Raw genomic sequence first — 22,339 nt, forward strand, 5'->3', positions numbered from 1 at the left:
CATGCTGGTTCCGGGGCTGGAGGTGTAATGTCAGATATTGCAGCCCGGAAGCAGCCTTCCTCACTGAGTATCACACATGCTGGTTCCAGGGCTGGAGGTGTAATGTCAGAATGGACAGCCCGGAAGCAGCCTTCCTCACTGAGTATCGCGCATGCTGGTTCCAGGGCTGGAGGTGTAATGTCAGAATGGGCAGCCCGGAAGCAGCCTTCCTCACTGAGTATCACGCATGCTGGTTCCGGGGCTGGAGGTGTAATGTCAGAATTGGCAGCCCGGAAGCAGCCTTCCTCACTGAGTATCGCGCATGCTGGTTCCAGGGCTGGAGGTGTAATGTCAGAATGGGCAGCCCGGAAGCAGCCTTCCTCACTGAGTATCGCGCATGCTGGTTCCGGGGCTGGAGGTGTAATGTCAGAATGGGCAGCCCGGAAGCAGCCTTCCTCACTGAGTATCACACATGCTGGTTCCGGGGCTGGAGGTGTAATGTCAGATATTGCAGCCCGGAAGCTCCTCCCTCAGTGAGTATCACGCATGCTCAGTGGGAAGTTAGACATTATTTACCCTAAATATCTCCGCTTCTGCACCACGTACACCCCCGACATTCTCAGGGGAGGGAGGGGACCCCCAGATCCAGCTCTGTGCCCAATTGCAGCCCCCGAGACCTGCTGGTTCCCGAGATAGGTTTGCTGCAAAAACCAGCGGGGCTCGGGGGCTGCAATTCGGCACAGAGCTAGATGTGGGGGTCCCCTCCCTCCCTCCCCTGAGAATGTCGGGGGTGTACGTGGTGCGGAAGCGGAGATATTTAGGACGTTTCACACGTGGCTGCACAATGTAATGGGGCGCAGGCTCCTACTGCGCATGCGGGGGGGGGAGCTGCACTATCTGACATCACACCGGAAATCCCATCACTAGTGCTCTCATCACATTGCGCTGCGCTCCCACTGCGCATGTCCGTGACACAGGCTGAGCGACACACGGCACGCCTACCACTGCGCATGTACGTGACGTCACAGCAGCCTCTGCCTAGTTACAGCCCGTGTGATGATTAGGCATGCGCAATAGCGATACACGGCACGCCTACCACTGCGCATGTCCGTGACGTCACAGCAGCCTGTGCCTAGTTACAGCCCGTGTGATGATTAGGCATGCGCAATAGCGATACACGGCACGCCTACCACTGCGCATGTCCGTGACGTCACCCGTGTCTCCTTCTTACGAGCGCGTCCCATACTCGGGAGCGCGCACAGAGGCTCGCGGAGAGAAGAGGAGTGTCCCGCGTGCCTCTCCGTACTCAGGTGACATCCAGCCTACTTGTGCTACACCCCCCCCGTGCGTGCCGTGCGTGTGACGTCACCAGACAACGCTACACCCGACTGTGCGGAGGTATAAGGAGCAGCTTGTGGAGAGGTGAGGCCCCTCCCCCTGCCGGGTGTACAGGACCCCCCAGAGGTATTCCCACCCCCTCCGAAGGGTGACACCCCACCACCGACCCTCCCAGGTGTGACACCCCTCCTCTGCCCCTCCCATTACCCTCCCAGGTGTGACACCCCTCCTCTGCCCCTCCCATTACCCTCCCAGGTGTGACATCCCTCCTCTGCCCCTCCCAGGTGTGACATCCCTCCTCTGCCCCTCCCATTACCCTCCCAGGTGTGACATCCCTCCTCTGCCCCTCCCATTACCCTCCCAGGTGTGACACCCCTCCTCTGCCCCTCCCATTACCCTCCCAGGTGTGGCACCCCTCCTCTGCCCCTCCTATTACCCTCCCAGGTGTGACATCCCTCCTCTGCCCCTCCCATTACCCTCCCAGGTGTGACACCCCTCCTCTGCCCCTCCCATTACCCTCCCAGGTGTGGCACCCCTCCTCTGCCCCTCCCATTACCCTCCCACCTCCCATTACTCTCCCAGGTGTGACACCCCTCCTCTGCCCCTCCCATTACCCTCCCAGGTGTGACACCCCTCCTCTGCCCCTCCCATTACCCTCCCAGGTGTGACATCCCTCCTCTGCCCCTCCCATTACCCTCCCAGGTGTGACACCCCTCCTCTGCCCCTCCCAGGTGTGACATCCCTCCTCTGCCCCTCCCATTACCCTCCCAGGTGTGACACCCCTCCTCTGCCCCTCCCATTACCCTCCCAGGTGTGGCACCCCTCCTCTGCCCCTCCCATTACCCTCCCAGGTGTGGCACCCCTCCTCTGCCCCTCCTATTACCCTCCCAGGTGTGACATCCCTCCTCTGCCCCTCCCATTACCCTCCCAGGTGTGACATCCCTCCTCTGCCCCTCCCATTACCCTCCCAGGTGTGACACCCCTCCTCTGCCCCTCCCATTACCCTCCCACCTCCCATTACTCTCCCAGGTGTGACACCCCTCCTCTGCCCCTCCCATTACCCTCCCAGGTGTGACACCCCTCCTCTGCCCCTCCCATTACCCTCCCAGGTGTGACATCCCTCCTCTGCCCCTCCCATTACCCTCCCAGGTGTGACACCCCTCCTCTGCCCCTCCCAGGTGTGACATCCCTCCTCTGCCCCTCCCATTACCCTCCCAGGTGTGACACCCCTCCTCTGCCCCTCCCATTACCCTCCCAGGTGTGGCACCCCTCCTCTGCCCCTCCCATTACCCTCCCACCTCCCATTACTCTCCCAGGTGTGACACCCCTCCTCTGCCCCTCCCATTACCCTCCCAGGTGTGACACCCCTCCTCTGCCCCTCCCATTACCCTCCCAGGTGTGACATCCCTCCTCTGCCCCTCCCATTACCCTCCCAGGTGTGGCACCCCTCCTCTGCCCCTCCCATTACCCTCCCAGGTGTGACATCCCTCCTCTGCCCCTCCCATTACCCTCCCAGGTGTGGCACCCCTCCTCTGCCCCTCCCATTACCCTCCCAGGTGTGACACCCCTCCTCTGCCCCTCCCATTACCCTCCCAGGTGTGACACCCCTCCTCTGCCCCTTCCATTACCCTCCCAGGTGTGGCACCCCTCCTCTGCCCCTCCCATTACCCTCCCAGGTGTGGCACCCCTCCTCTGCCCCTCCCATTACCCTCCCAGGTGTGGCACCACTCCTCTGCCCCTCCCATTACCCTCCCAGGTGTGGCACCCCTCCTCTGCCCCTCCCATTACCCTCCCAGGTGTGACACCCCTCCTCTGCCCCTCCCATTACCCTCCCCTGTGTGGCACCCCTCCTCTGCCCCTCCCATTACCCTCCCAGGTGTGGCACCCCTCCTCTGCCCCTCCCATTACCCTCCCAGGTGTGACACCCCTCCTCTGCCCCTCCCATTACCCTCCCCTGTGTGGCACCCCTCCTCTGCCCCTCCCATTTCCCTCCCAGGTGTGACACCCCTCCTCTGCCCCTCCCATTACCCTCCCAGGTGTGACACCCCTCCTCTGCCCCTCCCATTACCCTCCCAGGTGTGACACCCCTCCTCTGCCCCTCCCATTACCCTTCCAGGTGTGACATCCCTCCTCTGCCCCTCCCATTACCCTCCCAGGTGTGACATTCCTCCTCTGCCCCTCCCATTACCCTCCCAGGTGTGACACTCCTCCTCTGCCCCGCCCAGGTGTGACACCCCTCCTCTGCCCCTCCCATTACCCTCCCAGGTGTGACACCCCTCCTCTGCCCCTCCCATTACCCTCCCAGGTGTGACATCCCTCCTCTGCCCCTCCCATTACCCTCCCAGGTGTGACACCCCCTCTGCCCCTCCCAGGTGTGGCATCCCTCCTCTGCCCCTCCCATTACCCTCCCAGGTGTGGCACCCCTCCTCTGCCCCTCCCATTACCCTCCCAGGTGTGACACCCCTCCTCTGCCCCTCCCATTACCCTCCCAGGTGTGACACCCCTCCTCTGCCCCTCCCATTACCCTTCCAGGTGTGACACCCCTCCTCTGCCCCTCCCATTACCCTTCCAGGTGTGACACCCCTCCTCTGCCCCTCCCATTACCCTCCCAGGTGTGACATCCCTCCTCTGCCCCTCCCATTACCCTCCCAGGTGTGACATCCCTCCTCTGCCCCTCCCATTACCCTCCCAGGTGTGACACCCCTCCTCTGCCCCTCCCATTACCCTCCCAGGTGTGACACCCCCTCCTCTGCCCCTCCCAGGTGTGGCACCCTTCCTCTGCCCCTCCCATTACCCTCCCAGGTGTGACACCCCCCCTCTGCCCCTCCCATTACCCTCCCAGGTGTGACACCCCTCCTCTGCCCCTTCTATTACCCTCCCAGGTGTGACATCCCTCCTCTGCCCCTCCCATCACCCTCCCAGGTTTGACATCCCACCTCTGCCCCTCCCATTACCCTCCCAGGTGTGACACCCCTCCTCTGCCCCTCCCATTACCCTCCCAGGTGTGGCACCCCTCCTCTGCCCCTCCCATTACCCTCCCAGGTGTGACACTCCTCCTCTGCCCCGCCCAGGTGTGACACCCCTCCTCTGCCCCTCCCATTACCCTTGCAGGTGTGACACCCCTCCTCTGCCCCTCCCATTACCCTTCCAGGTGTGACACCCCTCCTCTGCCCCTCCCATTACCCTCCCAGGTTTGACATCCCACCTCTGCCCCTCCCATTACCCTCCCAGGTGTGACACCCCTCCTCTGCCCCTCCCATTACCCTCCCAGGTGTGGCACCCCTCCTCTGCCCCTCCCATTACCCTCCCAGGTGTGACACTCCTCCTCTGCCCCGCCCAGGTGTGACACCCCTCCTCTGCCCCTCCCATTACCCTTGCAGGTGTGACACCCCTCCTCTGCCCCTCCCATTACCCTCCCAGGTGTGACATCCCTCCTCTGCCCCTCCCATTACCCTCCCAGGTGTGACACTCCTCCTCTGCCCCTCCCAGGTTTGAAATCCCTCCTCTGCCCCTCCCATTACCCTCCCAGGTGTGACACTCCTCCTCTGCCCCGCCCAGGTGTGACACCCCTCCTCTGCCCCTCCCATTACCCTCCCACCTCCCATTACCCTCCCAGGTGTGGCACCCCTCCTCTGCCCCTCCCATTACCCTCCCAGGTGTGACACCCCTCCTCTGCCCCTCCCATTACCCTCCCAGGTGTGACATCCCTCCTCTGCCCCTCCCATTACCCTCCCAGGTGTGACACCCCTCCTCTGCCCCTCCCATTACCCTCCCAGGTGTGGCACCCCTCCTCTGCCCCTCCCATTACCCTCCCAGGTGTGGCACCCCTCCTCTGCCCCTCCCATTACCCTCCCAGGTGTGACACCCCTCCTCTGCCCCTCCCATTACCCTCCCAGGTGTGACACCCCTCCTCTGCCCCTCCCATTACCCTTCCAGGTGTGACACCCCTCCTCTGCCCCTCCCATTACCCTTCCAGGTGTGACACCCCTCCTCTGCCCCTCCCATTACCCTCCCAGGTGTGACATCCCTCCTCTGCCCCTCCCATTACCCTCCCAGGTGTGACATCCCTCCTCTGCCCCTCCCATTACCCTCCCAGGTGTGACACCCCTCCTCTGCCCCTCCCATTACCCTCCCAGGTGTGACACCCCCTCCTCTGCCCCTCCCAGGTGTGGCACCCCTCCTCTGCCCCTCCCATTACCCTCCCAGGTGTGACACCCCTCCTCTGCCCCTCCCATTACCCTCCCAGGTGTGACACCCCTCCTCTGCCCCTTCTATTACCCTCCCAGGTGTGACATCCCTCCTCTGCCCCTCCCATCACCCTCCCAGGTGTGACACCCCTCCCATTACTCTCCCAGGTGTGACACCCCTCCTCTGCCCCTCCCATTACCCTCCCAGGTGTGACACCCCTCCTCTGCCCCTCCCATTACCCTCCCAGGTGTGGCACCCCTCCTCTGCCCCTCCCATTACCCTCCCAGGTGTGGCACCCCTCCTCTGCCCCTCCCATTACCCTCCCAGGTGTGACACCCCTCCTCTGCCCCTCCCATTACCCTCCCAGGTGTGGCACCCCTCCTCTGCCCCTCCCATTACCCTCCCAGGTGTGACACCCCTCCTCTGCCCCTCCCATTACCCTCCCAGGTGTGGCACCCCTCCTCTGCCTCTCCCATTACCCTCCCAGGTGTGGCACCCCTCCTCTGCCCCTCCCATTACCCTCCCAGGTGTGACACCCCTCCTCTGCCCCTCCCATTACCCTCCCAGGTGTGACACCCCTCCTCTGCCCCTCCCATTACCCTCCCAGGTGTGGCACCCCTCCTCTGCCCCTCCCATTACCCTCCCAGGTGTGACACCCCTCCTCTGCCCCTCCCATTACCCTCCCAGGTGTGACACCCCTCCTCTGCCCCTCCCATTACCCTCCCAGGTGTGACACCCCTCCTCTGCCCCTCCCATTACCCTTCCAGGTGTGACATCCCTCCTCTGCCCCTCCCATTACCCTCCCAGGTGGGACATTCCTCCTCTGCCCCTCCCATTACCCTCCCAGGTGGGACACTCCTCCTCTGCCCCGCCCAGGTGTGACACCCCTCCTCTGCCCCTCCCATTACCCTTCCAGGTGTGACACCCCTCCTCTGCCCCTCCCATTACCCTCCCAGGTGTGACATCCCTCCTCTGCCCCTCCCATTACCCTCCCAGGTGTGACCCCCCTCCTCTGCCCCTCCCATTACCCTCCCAGGTGTGACACCCCCTCCCATTACCCTCCCAGGTGTGGCATCCCTCCTCTGCCCCTCCTATTACCCTCCCAGGTGTGGCACCCCTCCTCTGCCCCTCCCATTACCCTCTCAGGTGTGGCACCCCTCCTCTGCCCCTCCCATTACCCTCCCAGGTGTGACACCCCTCCTCTGCCCCTCCCATTTTCCTCCCAGGCGTGACATCCCTCCTCTGCCCCTCCCATTACCCTCCCAGGTGTGACACTCCTCCTCTGCCCCGCCCAGGTGTGACACCCCTCCTCTGCCCCTCCCATTACCCTTCCAGGTGTGACACCCCTCCTCTGCCCCTCCCATTACCCTCCCAGGTGTGACATCCCTCCTCTGCCCCTCCCATTACCCTCCCAGGTGTGACATCCCTCCTCTGCCCCTCCCATTACCCTCCCAGGTGTGACACCCCTCCTCTGCCCCTCCCATTACCCTTCCAGGTGTGACACCCCCTCCTCTGCCCCTCCCAGGTGTGGCACCCCTCCTCTGCCCCTCCCATTACCCTCCCAGGTGTGACACCCCTCCTCTGCCCCTCCCATTACCCTCCCAGGTGTGGCACCCCTCCTCTGCCCCTCCCATTACCCTCCCAGGTGTGACACCCCTCCTCTGCCCCTCCTATTACCCTCCCAGGTTTGAAATCCCTCCTCTGCCCCTCCCATTACCCTCCCAGGTGTGACACTCCTCCTCTGCCCCGCCCAGGTGTGACACCCCTCCTCTGCCCCTCCCATTACCCTTGCAGGTGTGACACCCCTCCTCTGCCCCTCCCATTACCCTTCCAGGTGTGACACCCCTCCTCTGCCCCTCCCATTACCCTCCCAGGTTTGACATCCCACCTCTGCCCCTCCCATTACCCTCCCAGGTGTGACACCCCTCCTCTGCCCCTCCCATTACCCTCCCAGGTGTGGCACCCCTCCTCTGCCCCTCCCATTACCCTCCCAGGTGTGACACTCCTCCTCTGCCCCGCCCAGGTGTGACACCCCTCCTCTGCCCCTCCCATTACCCTTGCAGGTGTGACACCCCTCCTCTGCCCCTCCCATTACCCTCCCAGGTGTGACATCCCTCCTCTGCCCCTCCCATTACCCTCCCAGGTGTGACACTCCTCCTCTGCCCCTCCCAGGTTTGAAATCCCTCCTCTGCCCCTCCCATTACCCTCCCAGGTGTGACACTCCTCCTCTGCCCCGCCCAGGTGTGACACCCCTCCTCTGCCCCTCCCATTACCCTTGCAGGTGTGACACCCCTCCTCTGCCCCTCCCATTACCCTCCCAGGTGTGACATCCCTCCTCTGCCCCTCCCATTACCCTCCCAGGTGTGACACTCCTCCTCTGCCCCGCCCAGGTGTGACACCCCTCCTCTGCCCCTCCCATTACCCTCCCAGGTGTGGCACCCCTTCTCTGCCCCTCCCATTACCCTCCCAGGTGTGACACCCCTCCTCTGCCCCTCCCATTACCCTCCCAGGTGTGGCACCCCTCCTCTGCCCCTCCCATTACCCTCCCAGGTGTGACACCCCTCCTCTGCCCCTCCCATTACCCTCCCAGGTGTGACACCCCTCCTCTGCCCCTCCCATTACCCTCCCAGGTGTGACACTCCTCCTCTGCCCCGCCCAGGTGTGACACCCCTCCTCTGCCCCTCCCATTACCCTTGCAGGTGTGACACCCCTCCTCTGCCCCTCCCATTACCCTCCCAGGTGTGACATCCCTCCTCTGCCCCTCCCATTACCCTCCCAGGTGTGACACTCCTCCTCTGCCCCTCCCAGGTTTGAAATCCCTCCTCTGCCCCTCCCATTACCCTCCCAGGTGTGACACTCCTCCTCTGCCCCGCCCAGGTGTGACACCCCTCCTCTGCCCCTCCCATTACCCTTGCAGGTGTGACACCCCTCCTCTGCCCCTCCCATTACCCTCCCAGGTGTGACATCCCTCCTCTGCCCCTCCCATTACCCTCCCAGGTGTGACACTCCTCCTCTGCCCCGCCCAGGTGTGACACCCCTCCTCTGCCCCTCCCATTACCCTCCCAGGTGTGGCACCCCTTCTCTGCCCCTCCCATTACCCTCCCAGGTGTGACACCCCTCCTCTGCCCCTCCCATTACCCTCCCAGGTGTGGCACCCCTCCTCTGCCCCTCCCATTACCCTCCCAGGTGTGACACCCCTCCTCTGCCCCTCCCATTACCCTCCCAGGTGTGACACCCCTCCTCTGCCCCTCCCATTACCCTCCCAGGTGTGGCTCCCCTCCTCTGCCCCTCCCATTACCCTCCCAGGTGTGGCTCCCCTCCTCTGCCCCTCCCAATACCCTCCCAGGTGTGGCACCCCTCCTCTGCCCCTCCCAGGTGTGGCACCCCTCCTCTGCCCCTCCCAGGTGTGACACCCCTCCTCTGCCCCTCCCAGGTGTGACACCCCTCCTCTGCCCCTCCCATTACCCTCCCAGGTGTGGCACCCCTCCTCTGCCCCTCCCATTACCCTCCCAGGTGTGACACCCCTCCTCTGCCCCTCCCATCACCCTCCCAGGTGTGACACCCCTCCTCTGCCCCTCCCATCACCCTCCCAGGTGTGACACCTCTCCTCTGCCCCTCCCATTACCCTCCCAGGTGTGACACCCCTCCTCTGCCCCTCCCAGGTGTGACATTCCTCCCCTGCCCCTCCCATTACCCTCCCAGGTGTGACACCCCTCCTCTGCCCCTCCCAGGTGTGACATTCCTCCTCTGCCCCTCCCATTACCCTCCCAGGTGTGACACCCCTCCTCTGCACCTCCCAATACCCTCCCAGGTGTGACACCCCACCCTCTGCCCCTCCCATTACCCTTCCAGGTGGGGCACCCCTCCTCTGCCCCTCCCATTACCCTCCCAGGTGGGGCACCCCTCCCATTACCCTCCCAGGTGGGGCACCCCTCCTCTGCCCCTCCCATTACCCTCCCAGGTGGGGCACCCCTCCTCTGCCCCTCCCATTACCCTCCCAGGTGGGGCACCCCTCCTCTGCCCCTCCCATTACCCTCCCAGGTGTGACACCGCTCCTCTGCCCCTCCCATTACCCTCCCAGGTGTGACACCCCTCCTCTGCCCCTCCCAGGTGTGACACCCCTCCTCTGCCCCTCCCAGGTGTGACACCCCTCCTCTGCCCCTCCCATTACCCTCCCAGGTGTGACATCCCTCCTCTGCCCCTCCCATTACCCTCCCAGGTGTGACACCCCTCCTCTGCCCCTCCCATTACCCTCCCAGGTGTGACACCCCTCCTCTGCCCCTCCCAGGTGTGACACCCCTCCTCTGCCCCTCCCATTACCCTCCCATATGTGACACCCCTCCTCTGCCCCTCCCATTACCCTCCCAGGTGTGACACCCCTCCTCTGCCCCTCCCATTACCCTCCCAGGTGTGACACCCCTCCTCTGCCCCTCCCAGGTGTGACACCCCTCCTCTGCCCCTCCCATTACCCTCCCAGGTGTGACATCCCTCCTCTGCCCCTCCCATTACCCTCCCAGGTGTGACATCCCTCCTCTGCCCCTCCCATTACCCTCCCAGGTGTGGCACCCCTCCTGTGCCCCTCCCATCCCCCTCCCAGGTGTGACACCCCTCCTCTGCCCCTCCCATTACCCTCCCAGGTGTGACACCGCTCCTCTGCCCCTCCCATCCCCCTCCCATATGTGACACTCCACCACCGCCCCTCCCAGGTGTGACAGCCCACCCACTGCTACGCCCATCCCCCGCCCATATGTGACACCCCTCCACCACCCCTTGCATCCCACCGTACGTGAGGGGGTGGGTTGTCTTGGAAAAGGAAAACAACATTTTGGGCACAGTTAGAAGGGTGGATGGGAGACATTGACCTTGTCTTGGAAGCCCCTCCTTACAGCTACCCCCTCTCCCTCCTGGTGACACTGTGTAGACCCCGTAGTCCTGTGGCAGGGCATGTTGCTCGGTGTTCTCCCTTGATGCCGTTCGGTGATCTCACACTTTGCTCTTTGGGTCTTGCAGCTGCAGTTTCCTGTCTCGGTGGCTGAACCTCTGCAGCAATGTCGGAAGGGGAGAGTAAAGTCTTCTCCAGCACTGGCTCGGACCCTAAACCAGAGAGTGTGGTGTCCATGTCCCCTCCTGTCAGCGCTCCAGCAGTGGCCGCCCAGGAGGAGGAAGAGGAGGAGAGCGAGGATGAATCAGAGATTCTGGAGGAGTCTCCATGTGGTCGCTGGCAGAAGAGGCGGGAAGAGGTGAGCCACATGCTTCTTCTCTTTCTGAGCTACTCCTGAGGAGCGCCTCATCTCATGAGTCATATTTGGCTATAGCTGGGGTCACTGAGTCATATCTGTCCCTAGCTGGGGTCACTGAGCCATATCTGGCCCTTGCGGGGGTTACCGAGTCATATTGGGTCATAGCTAGGGTCATTAAGTCATGTCGGGCAATAGCAGGGGTCATTGAGTCATATCTGGCCATAGCTGGGGTCACTGAGTCATATCGAGCCATAGCTGGGGTCACTGAGTCATATCGAGCCATAGCTGGGTTCATTCAGTCATATTGGGCCATAGCTGGGGTCACTGAGTTCTACTGGTATTTAGCTCGGGTCAATAAGTCATATCGGGCCATAGCTGTATTCCTGTATTGTCATATTGCTGTATGTCACCCCTAAATATTGTCTGTAACCTAAATTAATGTCCAGCGCTGCGTAATATGTTGGCTCTTTATAAATACAATAAATAAGAATAATAGCTGGGCACCCTGAGTCATATCTGGCCATAGTGGAGGTCACTGAGTCATATCTGGCCCTGGCTGGGGTCACTGAGTCATATCAGGCCATAGCTGGGGTCACTGAGTCATATCGGTCCATAGCTGGGGTCACTGAGTCATATCGGTCCATAGCTGGGGTCACTGAGTCATATCGGTCCATAGCTGGGGTCACTGAGTCATATCGGTCCATAGCTGGGGTCACTGAGTCATATCGGTCCATAGCTGGGGTCACTGAGTCATATCGGTCCATAGCTGGGGTCACTGAGTCATATCGGTCCATAGCTGGGGTCACTGAGTCATATCAGGCCGTAGCTCGGGTAAGTGAGTCATATCAGGCCATAGTGGAGGTCACTGAGTCATATCTGGCCCTGGCTGGGGTCACAGAGTCATATCGGGCCATAGCGGTGGTCACGGAGTCATATCAGTCCCTGGCTGGGGTCACAGAGTCATATCGGGCTATAGCGGTGGTCACGGAGTCATATCAGGCCCTAGCTGGGGTCACTGAGTCATATCGGGTCATAGCTCGGGTAAGTGAGTCATATCAGGCCATAGTGGAGGTCACTGAGTCATATTGGGTGTTATAAATCTTCAGGCGTGTTGCTAACCTCCCCACTGAGGTGAAAGTCTCCCAGAGCACAGAATCGAAGTGACCACGGGTCTTCACCAAGGCATGATGGACTTTGCTGCCTATTGCCCACAAGGTTGGACTCGGAGAGAACTCGAACAGTGGTTTGGAGAACAAATGACACCACAATGCAGAACTGGCAGTCAGACAGGCCAGGGGGCGAGGGCAGGTAGCAGACAAGCCAAGGGTCAGGACAGGCAGTAAAGAAGCGTAATCTGAGAACTAGCCAAGGGTCAGGACAGGCGGAAATGAGGTCAGGAACAAGCCAGGAAGTCAATCAGGAAGAAGCGGGCTGAGTACAGAGCCTGAGCTAGCCAAAGCTGCACAAACTGACAGCACTGGTTGCAGAGTGCGACTGGCTTTTATTGGACAGCCCCCGTGGTTAGGGTGAGGGGTGGCAGTAGGGTTAGGATGAGATGGGTGAGGGGCGGCAGGATGGGTGAGGGGTGGCAGTAGGGTTAGGATGAGATGGGTAGGGGTGGCAGTAGGGTGAGGGTGGGATGGGTAGGGGTGGCAGTAGGGTGAGGGTGGGATGGGTAGGGGTGGCAGGAGGGTGAGGGGTGGAAGTAGGGTGGGATGGGTGAGGGTGGGATGGGTGAGGGTGGGATTGGTAGGGGTGGCAGTAGGGTCAGGGTGGGATGGGTAGGGGTGGCAGGAGGGTGAGGGGTGGCAGTAGGGTGGGAGGGGTGGCAGTAGGGCGTAGGCTTGTAGCTGATGGGGAATTGTCTGTACTCTCAGGTGAACCAGCGCAATGTTCCCGGCATTGACAGTGCATACCTGGCCATGGACACAGAAGAAGGGGTGGCAGTAGGGTGAGGGTGGGATGGGTGAGGGGTGGCAGTAGGGTGGGATGGGTGAGGGTGGGATGGGTGAGGGGTGGCAGTAGGGCGTAGGCTTGTAGCTGATGGGGAATTGTCTGTACTCTCAGGTGAACCAGCGCAATGTTCCCGGCATTGACAGTGCATACCTGGCCATGGACACAGAGGAAGGGGTGGAAGTGGTCTGGAACGAGGTCCAGTTTTCAGAGCGGAAGAATTTCAAGCTGCAAGAGGTAAGTGCCCCATCCATGGCCTAAAGACCACGGCTGCTCAGCAGTGGAGGAAGGGGCGGGGCATTTCTGTATTGCTAAAGACCACGGCTGCTCAGCACGTGGAGGAAGGGGCGGGGCATTTCTGTATTGCTAAGACCACGGCTGCTCAGCACGTGGAGGAAGGGGCGGGGCATTTCTGTATTGCTAAAGACCACGGCTGCTCAGCACGTGGAGGAAGGGGCGGGGCATTTCTGTATTGCTAAGACCACGGCTGCTCAGCACGTGGGTGAAGGGGCGGGGCATTTCTGTATTGCTAAGACCACGGCTGCTCAGCACGTGGGTGGAGGGGCGGGGCATTTCTGTATTGCTAAAGACCACGGCTGCTCAGCACGTGGAGGAAGGGGCGGGGCATTTCTGTAATGCTAAAGACCACGGCTGCTCAGCACGTGGAGGAAGGGGCGGGGCATTTTTTTATTGCTAAGACCACGGCTGCTCAGCACGTGGGTGGAGGGGCGGGACATTTCTGTAATGCTAAAGACCACGGCTGCTCAGCACGTGGAGGAAGGGGCGGGGCATTTCTGTATTGCTAAGACCACGGCTGCTCAGCACGTGGGTGGAGGGGCGGGGCATTTCTGTATTGCTAAGACCACGGCTGCTCAGCACGTGGGTGAAGGGGCGGGGCATTTCTGTAATGCTAAGACCACGGCTGCTCAGTACGTGGGTGGAGGGGCGGGGCATTTCTGTATTGCTAAGACCACGGCTGCTCAGCACGTGGGTGGAGGGGCGGGGCATTTCTGTATTGCTAAGACCACTCAGCACGTGGGTGAAGGGGCGGGGCATTTCTGTAATGCACGTGGAGGAAGGGGCGGGGCATTTCTGTATTGCTAAGACCACGGCTGCTCAGCACGTGGGTGAAGGGGCGGGGCATTTCTGTAATGCTAAGACCACGGCTGCTCAGCACGTGGGTGGAGGGGCGGGGCTTTTCTGTATTGCTAAGACCACGGCTGCTCAGCACGTGGGTGAAGGGGCGGGGCATTTCTGTATTGCTAAGACCACGGCTGCTCAGCACGTAGGTGGAGGGGCGGGGCATTTCTGTATTGCTAAGACCACGGCTGCTCAGCACGTGGGGGAAGGGGCGGGGCATTTCTGTATAGCTAAGACCACGGCTGCTCAGCACGTGGGTGGAGGGGCGGGGCATCTCTGTATTGCTAAGACCACGGCTGCTCAGCACGTGGGGGAAGGGGCGGGGCATTTCTGTATAGCTAAGACCACGGCTGCTAAGCACACGGGTGGAGGGGCGGGGCATTTCTGTGCTGCTAAACACTACGGACGCTTAGTACATGGGAGGACATTCAGTCTTATTTATGACTGGAATGCTGGGTAATTTGCTCTCCTTCCTCTGCAGGACAAAGTGAAAGCTGTTTTTGACAACCTGATTCAGCTGGAACATTTAAACATTGTGAAATTCCACAAGTACTGGGCAGATGTGAAGGAGAACCGGGCGCGGGTAAGTGTGTGTGCCCTAGAATGCTTTACTATCAGGATAATGTCATACGGGTGCTTCTCCCGGGGACCCAGCGCTGCAAGGCGAGAGCGCTAACCACTACGCCACCGTGCTGCCCATCATAAGGTCATCATATGTTCAGCCCCGATGTTCTGTACGGTAGAGAGATCAGCAGAGATGACTGGAGACCCTAGAATTGCGTAAAAAAGTGGGATCAGCGCATCACCAGGCCGCCACCGATTGGCCTCAACTCAGAGATGCGCTGAGCCCCCTCAGAGACTGCAAACGCACCTTGAACCAAACAGAAGCTCTGCATATACACCAAAAGCAAAACTGTTAAGTGGGAGCAGCTGGCCGGAAATAAATTAAAACTAAGGCCACATACACACATCAGACCATAGTCTTTGGAAAATGAAAGATCACAGACCAATCTTACCACCCTTCCTGTAGTATAAGAGCCATACTCTACACAGTCTTTTCTATGGAGCTGCACTCCCCATCAGACAGAAATCTTACCCCCTTCCATGTAGTATGAGAGCCATACTCTACACAGTCTTTTCTATGGAGCTGAACTCCAAATCAGAAAAAAATCTTGGCAAGATGCTGCACACACAGATTCTGTACAGACACAAAAGATCAGTATCTGCAAAAGATCTGTTCCTGCCAAACATCCATTCCTGCAAATTGCAATGATAGTCTATGAGATCTGCAGATCATCATACACACATGATTTAACTGACATTCATCTGCAGTTATGCAGATCTGAAAATCCATCCTGGTGCATCTGATCTGCAGATGAATGTCAGTTAAATCATGTGTGTATGATGATCTGCAGATCTCATAGACTATCATTGCAATTTGCAGGAATGGATTTTTGGCAGGAACAGATCTTTTGCAGATACTGATCTTTTGTGTCTGTACAGCATCTGTGTGTGCAGCATCTTGCAAAGGTTTTTTCCTGATGTGGAGTTCAGCTCAATAGAAAATACCGTGTAGGTATGGCTCTCATACTACAGGAAGGGTGGTAAAATTGGTCTGTGATCTTTCATTTTCCAAAGACTATGGTCTGATGTGTGTATGTGGCCATAGTAAAGAGCTGAGCAGCGCTACTTAAAAACAGATGAATGCTTACCTGCAAAAGTGTGCAAGCCCCACTAATGGGATAAAGTACACACTGAGCACACACATACAACCTGTCTACCACTTGGAGGATGTTAGTTTCCACTAACAGCTTGCATGCAACTTGTTAGGTACTCGTCCCTCCCACTGTCGTAGAAGTCTTTCCTCCATGGGAGGGGACCTAACACTAACTAAACTATACCTATGCATAGCCTGGGCGCGCTACCAAGTAAAATTGAAAATTGCGTAAAAAACTGGTAGCGCGCCCAGGCTATGCATATGCATAGGTAGAATTTAGTTAGTGTTAGGTCCCCTCCCATGGAGGAAAGACTTCTTCGACAGTGGGAGGGACAAGTACTTAACAAGTTGCATGCAAGCTGTTATAGAAAACTAACATCCTCCAAGCGGTAGACAGGTCATGTGTGTGCTCAGTGTGTACTTTATCCCATTAGTGGGGCTTGCACACTTTTGCAGGTAAGCATTCATCTGTTTTTAAGTAGCGCTGCTCAGCTCTTTACTATGTTTTAATTTATTTCCGGCCAGCTGCTCCCACTTAACAGTTTTGCTTTTGGTGTATATGCAGAGCTTCTGTTTGGTTCAAGGTGCGTTTGCAGTCTCTGGGGGGGCTCAGCGCATCTCTGAGCAGAGGCCATTCAGAGGCGGCCTGGTGATGCGCTGATCCCACTTTTTTACGCAATTTTCAATTTCACTTGGTAGCGCGCCCAGGCTATGCATATGCATAGGTATAGTTTAGTTAGTGTTAGGTCCCCTCCCATGGAGGAAAGACTTCTTCGACAGTGGGAGGGACAAGTACCTAACAAATTGCATGCAGGTTGTTATAGGAAACCAACATCCTCCAAGCGGTAGACAGGTCATGTGTATGCTCAGTGTGTATTTTATCCCATCAGTGGGGCTTGCACACTTTTGCAGGTAAGCATTCATCTGTTTTTAAGTAGCGCTGCTCAGCTCTTTACTATGGAGACCCTAGAATGCTTTACTATCAGGATAACCCAGGTGCTTCTCCTGCAGAGGTCATCATATGTTCAGCCCCGATGTTCTGTACGGTAGAGAGGTCAGCAGAGATGACTGGAGACCCTAGAATGCTTTACTATCAGGATAACCCAGGTGCTTCTCCTGCAGAGGTCATCACATGTTCAGCCCCGATGTTCTGTATGGTAGAGAGGTCAGTAGAAATGACTGGAGACCCTAGAATGCTTTACTATCAGGATAATCCAGAGCTTCTCCTGCAGAGGTCATCACATGTTCAGCCCCGATGTTCTGTACGGTAGAGAGGTCAGCAGAGATGATTGGAGACCCTAGAATGCTTTACTATCAGGATAACCCAGGTGCTTCTCCTGCAGAGGTCATCACATGTTCAGCCTCGATGTTCTGTATGGTAGAGAGGTCAGCAGAGATGACTGGAGACCCTAGAATGCTTTACTATCAGGATAATCCAGGTACTTATCCTGCAGGAGACATCACATGTTCAGCCTCGATGTTCTGTACGGTAGAGAGGTCAGTAGAGATGACTGGAGACCCTAGAATGCTTTACTATCAGGATAATCCAGGGCTTCTCCTGCAGTGGTCATCACATGCTCAGCCCCGATGTTCTGTATGGTAGAGAGGTCAGTAGAAATGACTGGAGACCCTAGAATGCTTTACTATCAGGATAACCCAGGTGCTTCTCCTGCAGAGGTCATCACATGTTCAGCCTCGATGTTCTGTATGGTAGAGAGGTCAGTAGAAATGACTGGAGACCCTAGAATGCTTTACTATCAGGATAATCCAGGTGCTTCTCCTGCAGAGATCATCACATGTTCAGCCTCGATGTTCTGTACGGTAGAGAGGTCAGTAGAGATGACTGGAGACCCTAGAATGCTTTACTATCAGGATAATCCAGGGCTTCTCCTGCAGTGGTCATCACATGCTCAGCCCCGATGTTCTGTATGGTAGAGAGGTCAGCAGAGATGACTGGAGACCCTAGAATGCTTTACTATCAGGATAATCCAGGTGCTTCTCCTGCAGTGGTCATCACATGTTCAGCCCCGATGTTCTGTATGGTAGAGAGGTCAGTAGAGATGACTGGAGACCCTAGAATGCTTTACTATCAGGATAATCCAGGTGCTTCTCCTGCAGTGGTCATCACATGTTCAGCCCCGATGTTCTGTATGGTAGAGAGGTCAGCAGAAATGACTGGAGACCCTAGAATGCTTTACTATCAGGATAATCCAGGTGCTTCTCCTGCAGTGGTCATCACATGTTCAGCCCCGATGTTCTGTACGGTAGAGAGGTCAGCAGAGATGATTGGAGACCCTAGAATGCTTTACTATCAGGATAATCCAGGTGCTTCTCCTGCAGAGGTCATCACATGTTCAGCCCCGATGTTCTGTACGGTAGAGAGGTCAGCAGATCCTCCTATATCAGTGAAGAAGGTGCTGTAGTGGTCAGCTTCTCTATAGACACTGCAGCGTTATTGCATAAATACATTACATCCTCCTGCCACAGTAGAAATATGCCTGTGTTGAGTCCAATGCTAGAGAACAGTTCCTTAGTTTATGGAGCATATAATGGTGTTAGATGGAATATACTGTGCTCAGCTGACCAGACCTAATCACGCTCCTTGGTGTTTGTAATTGGCAAATGATGCAATGTTGCGATATGGGAGCCGCTGGATCCCACCTGCTCCGGCCGGTAGCAGAAGTGGGAGAGACTAGGCTTGCTGCTTGATGGTTCCTGCAGCATCGGGCGGCCTGCCCGGCTCCTGTGGGGTGAGTGAGACACGGCTCTGGTAGCTGGTAGTCCAAGGGTTCCATCCGCTGCAGAGCTCCCAGCCAGCGTACTTCGGACATGTCTCCTCCCCCGTAGCGTGTGATGTCACACGTGTTGATGCCTATCGCTGACGTTTCGGAAGGACCGCTTTCCTTTCTCAAAGCAGGCAACCGGCTACCAGAGCTGTATCTCACTCACCCCACAGGAGCCGGGCAGGCCGCCCGACGCTGCAGGAACCATCAAGCAGCAAGTCTAGTCTCTCCCACTTCTGCTACCGGCCGGAGCAGGTGGGATCCAGCGGCTCCCATATCGCAACATTGCATCATTTGCCAATTACAAACACCAAGGAGCGTGATTAGGTCTGGTCAGCTGAGCACAGTATATTCCATCTAACACCATTATATGCTCCATAAACTAAGGAACTGTTCTCTAGCATTGGACTCAACACAGGCATATTTCTACTGTGGCAGGAAAATGTAATGTATTTATGCAATAACGCTGCAGTGTCTATAGAGAAGCGGACCACTACAGGCATAGGAGGATCTGTTCTATAGACTTATTACCAAGTGTATGCAACAACGTCATAGTGCTTGTGAAGGAGCAGACCATTAAAATTCACATATATGGGGAATCCAATCTATGAATTATGTTAGTACAATAATTATGGATGAATTGGTCTCTTAGCAGCCTACATTTTATACAGCAGTGATTCAGGACAAACTAAAGCCAATTATCATTCGATGCTATTCACTGCATCTACCAGCTTACTGCCATTTCTATTGCAGGTTAATGATATTCTAGCATCTAATCCAATGTTTGATTTTACGTATTTATGAAAGATATTTTAGTTGGAATATTTTCAGCGCAGTCTACATCCAATCGCCAATTTTTCCACCTCCATGTAGTATGCTTACATACGCAATCTGTATTTAAAATCTGTTCTACAGATCTCATCCTGTATGGAAGTGGTAACATTGACCAATCGCGATCGGATTCCCGTCAGGTCACTTTTTGCATAGATTGGTGAGGTGCACAATACACACTGCATAGTGTGCAAGACCAATCGGCATCTCTCAGGACGTCTAACGGAAAAATAGCTGTCCCGTCAGAGCCTGACTACTGCTGGCCACACACAATACATCGATACTCCAGCAGGGAATTCACTTCCTGTCAGCTGATCACTTTGATTGGATGGTTGCTTGATTGGGAATAAACATTGCGTTGTGTGTGCCGGTCGTATCACATCAGTAATTTGTCTGTAGAGTGGTAGGGGTGTCTCAGCACCCTCAAAAAATACACCGGAGACAAAAGAACTGGAGTTCAATAGCGCAATATGTTTTCATATACGGGATATCAACAGGTATGGTAATTGTGCTACTCACAAAGGCGGGCTGCAGACCACAGGAAGCAGGGCGGTCCAGCCAGACCTGGGTGTGCTCGCTCTCCTTGGTAAAAGTGACAGATTATCGCTATGGTTTAACCAGTTCGGCCTATCTGGACGAGCTTACGCGTCCAGATGGGCACTGCTGCTGCCGCCGCATGGTGGGTGCGCCCCCGCACGCGCCCGCCGCTAGCCCCCCGATCAGTGAATGAGAATATAATTCCCATTCACCGATCTAACTTCCCCGCAGAAAAAAATACGCTTTCTATTCAGAGAGCGCTGTATTTCTGCCCCCAGGAAACTTCTCTTCTTTTTAGTTCCTGGATGCGAGATCGTTTGCATCCAGGACTTTTTTTTACTGTGGCCATCTTGTGGCCAAATAGTAAACTGCACCCACATACATTTTTAATTAAACAATTCTATTATTTTACATTTAAAATTAGCAGTTTCCCTCCCACACCAAAAATTACCCACATACATTTTTTTTATAAAAAAAAAAATTACAACAAAAAACAAAACAAAAACACAAATAGTTACCCAAGGGTCTGAACTTTTTAAATATGCATGTCAAGAGAGTATGTTATTATATTATTTAAAATTATAAGCTTATAAATAGTGATGGACGCAAATTGAAAAAATGCACCTTTATTTCTAAATGAAATATCGGCACCATAAATTGTGATAGGGACATCGTTTAAACGGTGTAATAACCGGGACAGATGGGCAAATAAAATACATGAGTTTTAAAGAGACACTGAAGCGAAAAAAAAATATGATATTATGATTTGTATGTGTAGTACAGCTAAGAAATAAAACATTAAGATCAGATACATCAGTCTAATTGTTTCCAGTACAGGAAGAGTTAAGAAACTCCAGTTGTTATCTTTATGCAAAAAAGCCATTAAGCTCTAAGACTTTCAAAGTCGTGGAAAGGGCTGTTTTCTGACTTTTTTATTATCTCAACTGTTAGTTAATTTTTTACTTTTTATCTGCCAGAGGAGAGGTCATTAGTTCACAGACTGCTCTGAAAGAATCATTTTGAATGCAGAGTGTTGTGTAATCTGCACATATTAGAGAATGATGCAATGTTAGAAAAACACTATATACCTGAAAATAAAAGTATGAGAATATTTTCTTTGCTGCTAATCTTCTAGTAATTATTCATAGTACGCAACCAATTCACTATATCATATTTTTTTTCGCTTGTGTCTCTTTAATTACAGTAGCGTATATTGATTTCAAACTATAATGGCCAAAAACTAAGAAATAATGAATTTTTTTCATTTTTCTTAAAGAGACACTGAAGCGAAAAAAAATATATGATATAATGAATTGGTTGTGTACTATGAATAATTACTAGAAGATTAGCAACAAAGAAAATTATTCTCATACTTTTATTTTCAGGTATATAGTGTTTTTTCTAACATTGCATCATTCTATAATATGTGCAGATTACACAACACTCAGCATTCAAAATGAGTCTTTCATAGCAGTCTGTGAAGTAACGAACTCTCCTCTAGCAGAGGAAAAGTAAACAGTCCAGGAACAGTTGAGATAATAAAAGTCAGATAACAGCCCTCTCCACGACTAACTTAGTCGGAGAGCTTAATGGCTTGTTTGCATAGAGATAACAACTGGAGTTTCTCAACTCTTCCTGTACTGGAAACAATTACACTGATGTATCTGATCTTAATGTTTTATTTCTTAGCTGTGCTACATATACAAATCATAATATCATCATTTTTTTTCGCTTCAGTGTCTCTTTAAGCTTCCTGTTAAAATGGATTTAGAAAAAAATAATTCTTGGCAAAATGTACTACCCAAAGAAAGCCTAATTAGTGGCGGAAAAAACAAGATATCGATCAATTAATTGTGATAAGTAGCAATAAAGTTTTTGGCGAATGAATGGGAGGTGAACGTTGCTCGGATGCATGAGGTTTTCGACACTGCGGTGCTGAACCGGTTAAACCATGTGTAGTCTGTCTAGACCCCTCCAACAGTGCGTGTTGGGGGTATGTAAAGCACAATTTGGGTAAAGAGGCGCCCCAGTGTGAATAAAATTGGATTAAAAACAAGATAAAATCGGAAGAAATGGTTGTTTACCTCAATAACGAGATCTTTGTATAGACAAAGAGATATTTATTTAGCACAGGCAACGCATTTCACAAATCTAAGCCTACTTCCTCAGGCCAAATACTGTGCCAATTGCAAATAGCCAATCAGCAAAGGGAGCCTCCCTATTTGTGATTGCCCAAATTGTGCAGTTATTTGTTTAGTCTTCTATTATTTTTTTCTTTTCACAGGTCATCTTCATTACAGAGTATATGTCCTCCGGGAGCCTCAAACAATTCCTGAAGAAGACCAAGAAGAACCACAAAACCATGAATGAGAAGGTAACAGTGTGTTCCTTCCTGCATCACTGCAAAGCACGTCCTACCTGTCTCCTGCACACCCCCCTGCATACACCCTCCTGCTTTCCCCCCCGCCCCCTCCTTCCTCCTGCATACACCTCGCCTCCTCCTGCATACACCCTTTCCCCTGCTGCTTCCTACATACACTCCACCCCCTTCTGCCTGTCCTCCTGCATACACCCCACCCCCTCCTACATACACCTTGCCTCCTCCTGCATACACCCCTCCTCCTGCATACACC

General features: G+C 55.3%; 1 protein-coding gene across 1 annotated transcript in view; it reads left to right on the forward strand.

Annotated features, from left to right (window-relative positions):
* The first annotated feature begins 1,127 nt into the window (after window positions 1–1,127).
* Window positions 1,128–22,339, forward strand: part of NRBP1 (nuclear receptor binding protein 1) — a 131,368-nt gene continuing 110,156 nt past the window's right edge. The window contains exons 1-5 of the mRNA XM_068279801.1: window positions 1,128–1,401; window positions 10,516–10,745; window positions 12,813–12,935; window positions 14,320–14,421; window positions 21,991–22,080. Coding sequence (XP_068135902.1) covers window positions 10,554–10,745; window positions 12,813–12,935; window positions 14,320–14,421; window positions 21,991–22,080 — 507 coding nt within the window. The 5' untranslated portion in view covers window positions 1,128–1,401; window positions 10,516–10,553. The remainder of the gene's footprint in view (window positions 1,402–10,515; window positions 10,746–12,812; window positions 12,936–14,319; window positions 14,422–21,990; window positions 22,081–22,339) is intronic.

This window comes from Hyperolius riggenbachi, chromosome 4 (genome assembly GCF_040937935.1).
Source record: "Hyperolius riggenbachi isolate aHypRig1 chromosome 4, aHypRig1.pri, whole genome shotgun sequence".
Lineage (NCBI taxonomy): Eukaryota > Metazoa > Chordata > Amphibia > Anura > Hyperoliidae > Hyperolius > Hyperolius riggenbachi.